The sequence below is a fragment of the Pyrgilauda ruficollis genome, unplaced genomic scaffold, assembly GCF_017590135.1.
Source record: "Pyrgilauda ruficollis isolate IOZ18807 unplaced genomic scaffold, ASM1759013v1 scaffold3, whole genome shotgun sequence".
Taxonomy (NCBI): domain Eukaryota; kingdom Metazoa; phylum Chordata; class Aves; order Passeriformes; family Passeridae; genus Pyrgilauda; species Pyrgilauda ruficollis.
Window position 1 is genome coordinate 12,041,587 of NW_024524377.1, and position 12,543 is coordinate 12,054,129.

General features: G+C 45.2%; 1 protein-coding gene across 13 annotated transcripts in view; it reads right to left on the reverse strand.

Moving 5' to 3' along the window:
• The window catches only part of BIN1 (bridging integrator 1), a 91,519-nt gene extending 79,419 nt beyond the window's left edge, over positions 1 to 12,100 (reverse strand). For 11 of the 13 annotated variants that reach the window (XM_041473537.1, XM_041473534.1, XM_041473530.1 and 8 more), the window contains exon 1: positions 11,902 to 12,077. In XM_041473537.1, the coding sequence (XP_041329471.1) occupies positions 11,902 to 11,985 (84 nt within the window). In that variant the 5' untranslated portion in view covers positions 11,986 to 12,077. Of the gene's footprint in view, positions 1 to 11,901 lie in introns of all 13 variants that reach the window. The other 2 variants (XM_041473541.1, XM_041473540.1) reach the window with 2 other exon arrangements.
• Positions 12,101 to 12,543: the final 443 nt, after the last annotated feature.

Below are 12,543 nucleotides of genomic sequence, written 5' to 3' on the forward strand. Positions count from 1 at the left end.
TTGTTACTCCTCTCTCGCTCTCATTTCTTTAGGTCATTTTGCATTATGCCTGCCCTGCAGGTACAGCCCAAGCACTGGGTTCATACTCAAGCATGAATTTAAGGGTTGGTTCTCTGTTATAACCAACATTATATAACAAACTGAATGAAAAAGGATTTCCTCCCTTTTTCTTTCTTAAATGTATCAAGTTCCCAGCTCCTCATCCATCCCCAAATATTTGAATGATATGTCATGTTCCCTCCAGGTCTGACTCACTGTGTTATTTGGTGGACTTTTTTTTTTCCCTTTCTATAAACGTACAAGCGTGCCTTGCTAAATAAAAGCTTCTTAGGAAAAAAAAGTATTGGGTTTTATTTATTTATCTTTTCCTGTTCTTTACAGATTTTAACAGTTAAAAAGAAAGCACAGATAGTTCCCTCTTCCATCCTTTTTTCTTCACACACACACACACCCCCCCCCCCCATTTATCTTTAAAGTCATGAAAATGTCCTGCTTTTTCACAACCCAAGCTTTTGAGAATAAAAACAAATTCTGGCAAACATGATTTAAACTTCACTTCCAATGTTTTCCTCATCTATTTTATAGCCTTCAGTCAGGGGTTTCAGAGAGTCAAAAGATAAGCTAAAGAGAGCATAAAATTAAGAAGTTGGGTGCTAGCAACAGGTCTAGTTGACCTGAGCTGTGACAGAGGCAAAGCTCAGGCACCATCCCACTGCCCTGTGGATTGCTTGTCTTTTCCCTGTTCCCACACTTTTTGCTGCCCTCTAGTCCCCCATCCAGAACCTACCATCAAATGTACCTATGAGAGGAGAGATTTGAAAGAAAAACAGGTAAAGCAGCACAACCAGAGGGTTGATAATGGAGCAGCAGAATGCAGAATAGAGGAGGAAAAGGTGCAGCTAGAGATGACACATCTCAGTGGCAGAGGTGGTTTAACAGTGATGTGAAACAGCTGCCCCAGCAGGAGTAGCTGGGTTGGTTTAAACTCCAGTCTGTAAAGGCAAGACTTGATTTAAGGCAGGCAGATGGAGACACATAGAAAGTGCTCCAGCAGCAGAAGACAGGGCAGCAAGATAACTACTCAGAAGTGGTCACTTCTCCCACCAGAACAAACCCAATGCCAGAAGCAGACACCTGCCTCAAGAAGTGTGGGAGATTAAGAATCTTAAAAGCTTAAGCCAGAGTTTTCAGACTTTGAATGCTTTAGTCTTGACACCTTAAGCAGATGGCCCAATTCCTGAGGGGCTGAAAACACAGCTCCAGCAGGAGACACAGGTTCTGTCAGGGTCAGCCTCAGTCTGTCAAGTCTGGGGTGCACAAACTGCACACAGGCACCACTCTGCCATCACTCTGCCACATCACTGCCCCAGAGACAGACCACCGACCCCTCAGCTCCTGGGTGTGCTGGTGACACCACCACGTGCAGTCGAATTCGTAACTTTGGGGGCAATTTTTTTCTACTTGGTTTGCTCTTATTCAAAGCAGGCAGCTAAACACACTGCACTCCCAAGTTCATGCTATTCAACAAAGCAGAAACTGGAGAGAATATGTATTTATCAATGCCCTGAAAATAAAGGAGGAAGACCTTTCAGTCTCGAGAAAGCAGGTAAATTTCCACCCTCCCTTCTGTCTGCCCCAGCCTTAAGCAGACACCCAACAGAGGCCAAAAAAGTGGCACAACTGTGGAACTAGATAGTCACTACATCATAGCTCTGCAGTTAATAAAGCCAAATGGCATCATTTAATTCAGCTGGCATCAACGTGACATTCCAGGCAACAGGACTTCAGCAACATCAATGTCTATTACTTGAGTAGGCATTTAATGTAGCTTAATTAAACCCTATCTATAGCCAACAGTAACACTAGCAAGAGGAATAGATAGTATAAATAGCGTTGTTTGCACAAATTCCCCTTCTCAATTCCTCTGCCTCCTCCTCTGCAACACTCATTTTAAATGCTGATACTTTTGCAAGAAGCATTTTTATTTTTACACAGGCCCTGATGCAAAATGAAGCAACCAAATCAGGAAAAAACATAAAAGGCATTTGAGGCCATGACTGAGCTGGAGAAAGAGATAAAGGAGCAGGTGCATGCTAGGAGGGAGGGGGCCAAAGAGCTCTTACAAGGCAAAACAATGCCAGAGGGGGACTCCAGAAGGGACAGGCTGGATGCAGAGCCCTTGAGAGGCCAGTAAAGCTCCTCCACAGGTTAACAACCACCTTGCTGAACAACAATGAGAGTTTCTCAAGCGCAGGACAGATTTGGAACATGTGGCACGCACAGTGGGGCACAGGAAAGACACGGGCATCTGGATCAGCTACTGCAATTCCCTGAGCTGGAAGCTGATAGCTGCAAGGGATAAGCCATGGGGAATTTAGGAACAGTGCCCTCCAGAGCCAGGCTGAGCTACAGAATGTGGTTTGTCCCATCAAAGTGTGAACATGTGGATCAACAGATCAACTCTTGGCTCTTCCCTAGCAGCTTTTGAACAACTCCTCTCCTTTTCACCCAAGAGGACTGCCTTTCCTCCAGCAGAGATGAAGGACAAGGAACAGCAAGTTAGAGAGCCAGGCTTGATAAGGCAAGGCAAGGCAAGTCCTCTGGCTGTGAATGAGTGTTAAGTCCATCAGCTTCTTTGCCAGAGCATTGTTAAGAATCGCACCATGCTGGTTTTGGAGAGGAAAATCACCACGAAGTGCTCCCTAAAGAGCCTCCTCAAAAATGAAGGCCTCAGCTGGAGACTCAGGACTGCCAGCTCAGGAGACATTCCAGCTAAAACACCCCAGCTCCAAGTCACCTTCACCCAGCATGATAAAGCAGCTCTTCTAACCTACTACATCCACAGCCTCGTGGTAAGGGCATCCAGCCCTGATAACACACACTTCCTCCCTGAATTATTTATGGCCACCAAGGGTCATGGAATAAGGAGAGCAAAAGCCTCCAGCTTGGCAAAAAGTTCTAGTCTGGCAACTGACTCGGATATCCATTCAGAAAGCAGTCCTAGACCTTGAGCAATTGGGTGCAGCACACCATTCCAGAGCTCTATGATTGATGGATCACGTCACCCCTCTGACCCCCACCACAGTCAGGTGTCCAAACCCCACTGTCCCAGCCCTGCACATAAACTGCTCTTCCTCGCCAAAGAAAGACAATCTCGTTTTCCACTTTCTTCAGCTATTTTCACAAAAATTTTACTGCTCGAAAACCGTCCGGAACCTTTGCCTACAAAACCATCCATACCAAACTTCTTCAAAAATACCTAAAACCCCTTTTATATCTTTTGGAATACACTTTTACTGAAACAAACCAGAATCATCTTTACTAACTGAGACTGTCCAATATTTATATTGGAACTGTTTCAGAATAAGAAATGGCCTTTTTTGGCAATACATAATGCAATCACACTGCAGATACTAACAAATAATCATACTGACTGCATGCATGATGTAGGAAACATTATCAGAGTGACTACATCCTTTCAATAGCGCAAGTTTGTTAAAACACAATTAAGCTTGGCCTTTCACAATGGCTGTCCAGTCTAAACAGACCAAAAAAAGAAAAATCCCTAGTATTCTTCTACTGCAGAGGTCAGTTCAATACACTGAATAATGGCCATTTCACTCCTCTGCTGAGGAAACTGTACCTTAAGGAATGTTTCAGTCAGAACCCAAGTGTATTTCTCCACCTGAATGATTTTACACTCTCCTTGAGCACTCTTTCTCTTATGAAAGCTGCCATCTCTCTCAACAGAATTTTTCCAAAAAGTTATTTTCAAGCAACTTTTGAAATATGCTGTCCCTCAGTACAATAACTCAAACCGCTTTTGTGCCTCGTGTGTCAGACTCAACACTTGGACCAAGGGGTCATGTTGCACCCACAGTGGGGAAAGACAGTAGCTCTCCAAGACAACACTTTACTGCCTGAAAATTCAAGATTAATAAGCTGAACGTTCAAATTCCAGTAAAGGAATTTCCTGCATTTTTTAAAGCATACTCTTTTTTTCCCCTCAAGATTTTGCCCATTTTTTCCCTACAATGACTGTAGAAGCAGGAATAAGGAAATAAGGTTGGTTCTTCCACACTCAAGACTCACAGAGCTGGCAGGATCAAGATTTAAGTAGCTACAACAGTTTAGAGGAATTGTTAACTTCACCTACAAGGGTACTGAAGAGCTACAAGACCAGCATATCTGTTCAATAAAAAGATGTGGAGATCTACATTTTCTTCAGATGTCAGTCTTCATACCTCCTCAGTATAAGTTTGCATCTGTTGCTGGCACCATTCCAAGTAAATCCAATGGGAAGAATTGCTATTTCACTCTGCAAATACCATCCAACTCAGTTCTGAGTCGGTTAAGTCATACATTATTGTTCCTGGCCTGATAAAATGTACAATCAAGCCAAGTAGTACACAGGGAAAAAAAACCCCAAGGCGTAAACACTTTTAGCTGTGTTTGCAAATACTGTAGTTTCTGTACCATTGAAGTTCCCTTTCCATCCCTGCTGGCAAACAAGCATTCAGCTCTGTCTAATACAGTTCCAAAGCAGAGTATTAGCAATCACCCAGTGAATGTTTGCACTTCAGCTGTATCAACCTCTAATCCTCCTGAAGAGCTAACTTTGAGAAGAACTGAGAAACTAATGTGGCTCTTAAACCAAGTTCAAAAAAAAAGTTCTAAACCTGTCTGAAATAAACAAACCAAATATGATCAATGCAGAATTACCAGGAAAAAAAAAAATCCAGAACAGGTTACCAGCTTTCGGAAACTGCCTGTCAAATCCTTGCAGAGAGGGCAGCACTTCTGCATGTCAAGAGATTAAATACAGCCCATGGTTTTCACATGGGGATTAGCTGCTGTTAAGTGCTGCTTTCTCCTTATTGGTGAAGTTTGCACTCTCCATCCTGCCTGGCAGCCTATATTAAGAAAACACTGCCACCCAGACTTCTTCTTTCTTGTAAAGAATGGGACAGAAAGAAAGGCAACACTGTCTGGCTTTCAGGACTCTCCCAACAGCACTTCTGTGGAAACGCTGACTTTCAGAAACTTCACCCTCCCAGCCACAGGTCTGAGTAAAGCTCACTCCAGCCCAGCCTAAACAGCAGAAAATCCTATGTTGCACATGTGTACTAGCAGAGATCTGAGCAAACACAGTACCTTTCTCATTTCGTAAAGTTGCTTCACAGTGATTCCGTGAGACCTCCATCTACGCCTGTGAATGCCCCAAACTCTGGGCTCCAAGTTTGTCACAAAATGCAATTCCCTTCTCTGGCAAACCCTTCCTGCCAGAATGCATGCTTCCTTCCCATGAATGCATGCTCCCAACATAACAAAGGAGAAACCCAGAAGAAAAAAAAAATTGGAGAGAAAAAGGGAGAATAAATTAAACAACTGGCACAACTTCAGCAGGTTGAAGAATTTCTATTCCCTTCTGTTCCTTCAGATCACAAATATAAAGAGAACTACAAATCTACAGAGAGGTACTTTCTGAGTAGCAGCTAAGAAACAAAACCATGCAAGCAAGTCGGCATGACGAAAATATAACAAAAAAAAAAAAAAAAAAAAAACAACCAAAAAAAAAACCAAAAAAAAAAAACCCCACCACATTAATCCTATCTTCTGCTAATAAATACACTTCAAGTTTTTCTCCAGGAATGTGGCACAGGACCTACCCTGCAGTACTTGCCAGTGAAGATCAAACAGCTTCAGAGGGAGAGTGCCCAGGGAAACCTGAACAGTCTGAGGTCCACCAGCCACTTGGATGCACCTGCTGAGAAGACACCTGACAAGATTTATTCATCCCCTGTGCCACTGCCAAGAGCTCAGGCAAATTTGCAGGGGTTCCCCTCTCCTGTTCTGACAGTATTAAGTACTCAACTAATACCATATTTAAAATTGATTTTGACTAGCAAGAAAATGGAAATTACTTTCTTCTCTCTCCCAACCCCTTCCTGTGAGAGATGTCCCCTTTTAGCTCAGCAGTAGGGATGCCAGAATGATACAGGTTTGGTGGCACTCATGCATTCAATACTGAAGTTGCTGGAGAAACCCAAATACACAGTCCCTCAAGAGAAGGCTAAAACACAGCCTGAAGTCAGAATGGACCTTTTTGCAGTATTCTACCTGTCAGCAGTGCTCCAAAGAGGCTTTATTCATATTTTAATGTTTGTTCCCATCTCACTGCTCTGGGGTAGAGAATGCACAGTCTCCTGGTCAACATGAACACAGTCTTACCCCCATTAGAAGCGGCTGGTCTGCACACCCTAAATGGGCCAGCCCACGTAGGGGGCTGAGCTGTGGCCAGCTCAGGGTGACAGACCTGCCTGTTCCGCTTGGCAAATTGAGGCTGGCTTTGTGATCACGTCAGGGTGCCAGCACAGAACTTCTGGGAAGACAGGCTGACCACTCTGCGCACAGGTAGGCAGCCAGGACTGGAAGATGATCCTTGCAAAGTTGCAGAACTCGCACCACGGGCAGCTCAGGTGTCTGGCGAGCATTGCAACAGCAGAAAAAAAAAATAGCCACTCTAACACCTGTTAACCTGAGGGACCCTCTTGTCATTCCAAATGTTTCTAGATCCAGAGCTTTATTATACATTTGATCCCAAGCAATAGGGTCTTGTGTCTCTGTCTAAAGAGTCATGAACAAAGGAAAACTCCCAAAGGCCCTAGTCCAGTGAGATGCTGAACATCCCAGGCTGCATCCAGCTTTCCCCAATGGCTTGGCTACAGCCACATCATTTGCTAATCACGTGTGAAGAGCAATCATGATGTTGGAAAGAAAACAAACATCTGTGCCTGGAAATACAAACCTTGCCTAACAGCATGCAGGATGGAGGGAGAGGCCAGACAAGCTTTGATGTCCCCCCATGAGAGATGAGGTCTGTAACACTCTGTATGGCCTGGAGCCTCCTTAAAATCCACAGAGAAAAGAGATCTTCCAGATCCTGCCTCATAAACCTGATCTCACAAGAACTGTAGTGAAGATGACCGTTTGCAAGACTAGAACCTAAAGGGAAGATAAAGTGACAAGGAACAGGGTTGGGCCTTCTCCAATCAGAAAATTCATCCATCCATGAGATTCTGCTTCATATAAGAAATCTGTTGCCAATAGGGCAGACAGAAGGGCACCTTCAGCACAGCACTGTAAGTGCCCTGCCAATCAAACCATTCCATGGGCAAGGGGACATGTGGAGCCCGGTTTCCTATTTCACCTCCTCCCTGTACCATGCAGATTATCTGACACCAGTAATACAGTCTGAGCTCATACTGGAATCATCTGAACGTTAGGAGCATTAATTCAGATCTCCCTGCTGTATCCAGTGCCTGTTTTCCAGCAACCTTGAGGCACAAAGTACCTTTGAGATCTACCCATCCCCTAAGCCCTGCATTCTTAAGAAAGCAAGCTAAGAGACAAAGTAAAAAGCCCTGCCTTTGTCATCTGGGGAGTCCCCCAGAAAAAAAACAAAACCTCAATTCTCCTGCCAGATCAGTAGACAAACAATACTTGTAGCTCTTCAAGCTATTTGTTCTTCACTGGCACAACGAGGCAGACTGCCACCAAACCATCCTACCAAGGCAAGAAAAACCTATAGAAGTTTTGCAGAGACAGAAGGATCCTGAAAGAAAACCAACAAGGAACTTCTCTCAGGTAGGTAGATAGATTACTTCCCAATAAGAGAGCTTTCTGCATCTACTATTTTTATAGAAAGGCTCCCTCCCCACCTGCAGAGTTTCTACAGAGCACAGAGCCTCTGACAGGTGAATCCTGATCCTTAAATCTGCTTTAAGGTTCTTGGGTATTGCCCATTAGTACGGACTCTGACCTACTTCAAGAGGGCTGAAATTTTATTCCAGGTGTTCCTTCCTGCAATGCTCCACCTATTGAAGCTTGACTTAGAAGGAGAAAAAATGTCTTATCAGGGCAAATTCAAAATGCAAGCCATGCCTCCTGCAAACCCAGTTCCACCCAAACCACAACCAGTGAGACCAAGACTACAGCCCAGCCTCCTGGACTGTGCAGCCAGAGGTGAGCACAACTTTGCTCTGACAGATGGTTTAAGCGGGAAAACTTCAAACACGCGTGGGCAAACATCAGTGGAATTAACAAAGCCAAGAACAGGAAAACAAAGTGACATTTCATGGCAACACTGCAAACCACAGTCTGACTATACACGGCAGCCTATGACCTAAATGTGAACCCCTAACAAAAGGGAGTTTGGATGTCCAAACTAAACTCTGCCAGGTCCTGCGTGGAAAACCAACCTTCCCCTTTGGTTAGGGATGGAGAGGGAGAAAAGGGGATGCCTTGGTTTGTTGGCACATCAGACGAAAGCCATGACAAAATACAACAGTCTGTTCCTGTCACAGAACACAGACTCCTCATTTTGTCTAGCTTTGTAACAAAAAGAGAGTGAGAGACCACCACTACTATAGGATAAGAACTTCCCACACTCAGTCTAAGTAAAAATAAGTTCACTCCTTTCTACTCCTCTCCACACAAAAAAAGCTCCCAAGGGAAAAAAAAAATAAATCTTTCTTTCTGATGTCAACTTTAAAGTTCATCTCCTCAGATAAAGCTATTAATCTGCATGCAACTTAAATCAACAGTTGGTGCCCATAGAGCCAATACCATCTTTCCACACTGATCCTCCACCTAACACACAAAAGGAAAGCAAAGAGCCTATCCTGTGACAAGGACCCTGCCAGCCAAGCTACTGAACCCCAACTCATTTGCTCCCCAAGCTCAGCTCCCTGCTGGAGCCCCACAGAGGAGTTACCATCACCCCAGGACTGCATCAAGTCACCACGATGCTGTTTGAATGTGTTCAAAGCAGAAACGTGCATATGCAGGTAGACACATCCAAAAACAGGACATTATTAGAGGAAAATGGGAATTGTGGAAACTGGGGAGATTTTTAACATTTTAAGAAGTGTTAATATAAAATACAAACTTGAACCAAGATAATGGATTACAGACATAAAGAAAAAAAAAAAAACTTCATAGCCACACTGGAAAGTTTAAAAGAGCTGCAAACACCAGGCTCCCTCTGAGACACCATGACATTGGGGGCATTACATTTTTACTCATATTTAAGAAATTGAGCATTATGAAAAGTCCAGAGCTCAACATGTCAGTCTGAAAATCCTTCAGCTAAATTTAGGAGGAATAGATCATGATTTCCAGTCTAAATATCTTAACTACTTGAAAAAGGTGATAAGAGTTAAAAACAGTTGCATGAGTTCCTTCTGCAAGGTGTGTTCCTCTGGATAGCAGCATCAACTTATTTGTTACATTTCACTGGGCAATTGGCAAATTATTGCACAGAATTATACTTGAGGCTACCTCTGAGTAGAGGTGGAGATTAAATGTGTGTCCATCCCCTTTGTAAAAAGCAGTCGACATTCCATCGTATATTTCCTGTGGGATTGCTCAAGTGTCTTCCAAAAATAGCCAACAGTTTTGCTGAAAAGCTCAAAACAAATAGCACTTCTGAAGGAATATCTTACATAGTTTACATAATAGGCATCTCAGAAGGGAAAAAAGGATGTGTACAGTGTTTCAGTGTGAATTCTGCGCTGAACAAAAAGACATCATTCTTTGCTCAGCACAAGGATGAAATTCACCAGGAAGAAAACTGCTGAGGTCAAAGCCTCAGGGCTCAAGTTAAGAGGGAGATATTCTCAAGGGAAGAACTTTTTTATCCTTGATTAAAAACAAAATGCAATATGGAAAAGAAACAGTCAGCTTGTTTAAGCTTCAAAAAGGAAAAGTTCAACCCTAGCCAAAATATATTCACAAAAAATCTAACACATTTTTAAGTTGTTACCAGATCCACCTCTGCACACTTCTGCTTACCTTTTTTTTTAAATTATTTAACACCTGGTCCTTATCTCCTGACCCACAGTTCACCCTTCCTGCTAAACACAGTATCTCAGTTTATAACTAAATACCACAAGTGTAGAGTGTCATAAGCACTGGTGCTTCCACATCACTTCATATTCAGCTGTATCTCTCCTCACAACCTGAAAGTTAACACTGACATATATTCCTCAGTGAAAGTCTGTCCTTTATGAGTAAAATACTGAATGCTTCACAAAAGATGTTACAGAGAATCCTGTAGCAGTATGAAGAGGCAAGTCAGATGATGAAGCAAACAATACCATTTTTTTTCTTTTTTTGAGAGCCCAGAGATTAAAGTTGTACTATTTGCATCAGGATAACAACAGCTGAAGGGTCTAAAATTTGTGTTAGCAAGTGCTTTGGGGTTGTTTTCCTTTTCTCCTTAGAGGAGAATAAGCTGTGCTTTTCTCGTCCCAAAAAGACAAACAACTGTTTTCAGATCGTGCAAATCACCTGCAATACCCAGCTAACTCTCGATTATTATTGTCATTCCCAGCTCCCCAAACACCACCAGGGCGTGAGCAAGGAAGTGAACTAGATCAACAGTTGACAGAAATTTGTGGAAAATCCTCCCTAGGAAAAGAACCTGTGTATGCTCGATAAGAGACAGGGCAGGGCCTGGCAGGACACACTTGGTTCCAGGCTGCACCACTAAATATAACAACTCCATCAGCAGGCCCAGGAGCTCAGCCTCTACCACCTACCCTAACACTAGCTACAAATATGGTTGCCATCTGGTGGCTAACACAGAATGAAGTTCAGCATCTGTGTGATGAGTTCAAGGTGGACCAGATTCCCTGTCCTGTCCCCTCTGGAACAACAGTAGGATAAAGAAAACCACAGATGTGGCCAAGCTCGCGCTGGTGTACAGAGTGAAGCCAGGACCTTGCTGCTGCACTTCCATTCTGGATCTGGTAGTCACTGGGGCTTTTTACAAGCAGTCAGACAAGTTCAAGGGATGCTCCTAGTCTCAGCAAGCGAGCTATAAGTAGTGGATGCAGCATGGGCAACATTAAATAAAAGTGGTTTGGGCTGCCATTCTGACCCAGCAGCATTTTTGAGCAGTGTCAGAGATTGGTACAAGGCTCAGGCCAGCACTGCATTTAATCCCAACCCTCCTAGATTAAACCTAGCTGCTAAAGATAACTCCCAGGGAACACGAGCAGCAGTGGGCAGATCTGCTCGCCGCCCTCCCTCAAAGATGCACCAGTCCTTATTCAGTCAATGTCATCTCACAGCAAACCACTGAAAACCAAGACGAGCGTGCCTGCAATAAAAGCAGCTGATCAATGTCCCTGCGTAAAACGCCCGATAATCCCTACACAGGGCAGGCAGCTGGCATCAGATGCAGCATGCCAGAGAGATGAACAGGAAAAGTATCCATTGCATATTCCTGGCACCTTCAGCTGGCACAGAGTGGGCGGAGAGCAGCGAAAGGGCTCCCGGGATTCAAAAATGCCCCCCCTCTCCCAGCAGATCGGCACAATCTTTAAAGGCCGTATGGCTGAACCACCATTCCAAAGTGAGGAGCTCAAGGTCAGTCCGGCCAGCAGCGACCATCAGCGATGCTGCTGGAAGATAAGGGCAGCGTCCGTCTCCTTTCCCTCACCGTCTCTGAGGTTACGCATTTAGCGCTACGGCAAAACACAGAACCGCTCTCGAAAACGCTGCATAAAGCACTAAAGCCTAGATGCCACATCGAAAGGTCTCCTCCTGTAGAGACAATAAGCATCTGCGGCTCCAAGCCAGGCGTGCGGCGCTCCGCGCTCCCCGCCGCTGCCGGCCGGAGCCGATGCCATGTTTCCGCAGGCGGACGGTGATCCCGCGCCGCTCCAGCGGGGATACTCGGCATTCTCAGGATGCACAGGGGAAGGCAGCTGCCACCCCCCCGCTAGCACCCACTGCCACACGCATCCCCGCTCCGGGCAGGGCTGTCATCCCCGCTAGCCGCGGCCCCCGCTCCCAGCCCCGCATCCCGGGGATGCCCCCCTTCCTCCCTACCTTCTCCTGCGCCCGGGTCAGCTTCTTCTGGACGTTGCTGGCGATTTTCCCGGCCGTGACCCCCTTGCTGCCCAGCTCGGCCATCTTGCCTCCTCTTTTTAACGGGCTGCGAGCGACGGACCGGCAGGAAGGGGGGGAAAACCCGGCGGGCAGGCGATGGCCCCGGCCGTCACCGCCGCGTCCCGCCCGCCGGCCGCCTTTTAAAGGGAAAGCGCTGCCTTACAGGGACAGCGATGGGGGCCGGGGCTGGACGGATTTCCCCCACCCTGCCCTCGCCAGGTCCCCGCCGCTGCCCGTCCCAGAGGAAGGCAACAGGGTGGGAAAGTCTGGGAAGCGTCGCAAGGGATTAGTTTTAGGTGGTGGGATGAGTTTGCTGCCGGCTCTCACCCCGCAGCAAAACGCCGCTCTTGTTTTAAGAGATCTCTGCCACTAATTGTGATCGCTGATTGTCCAAATTCATAGGACAAAGGTACTTCCCAAATTACTCCTGGATCTTCACAAGCATAAAGGGGAAATTTAACTCCTTAAGGAAGGGGGCCTGGAAGTGAATCAAACACCTAATTTTTAAAAGGTGACATGAAATTCCAGAAGATTCCATCCTTTAATCATGGAATTATTAAGGTTGGAAAAGACTTCTCATGT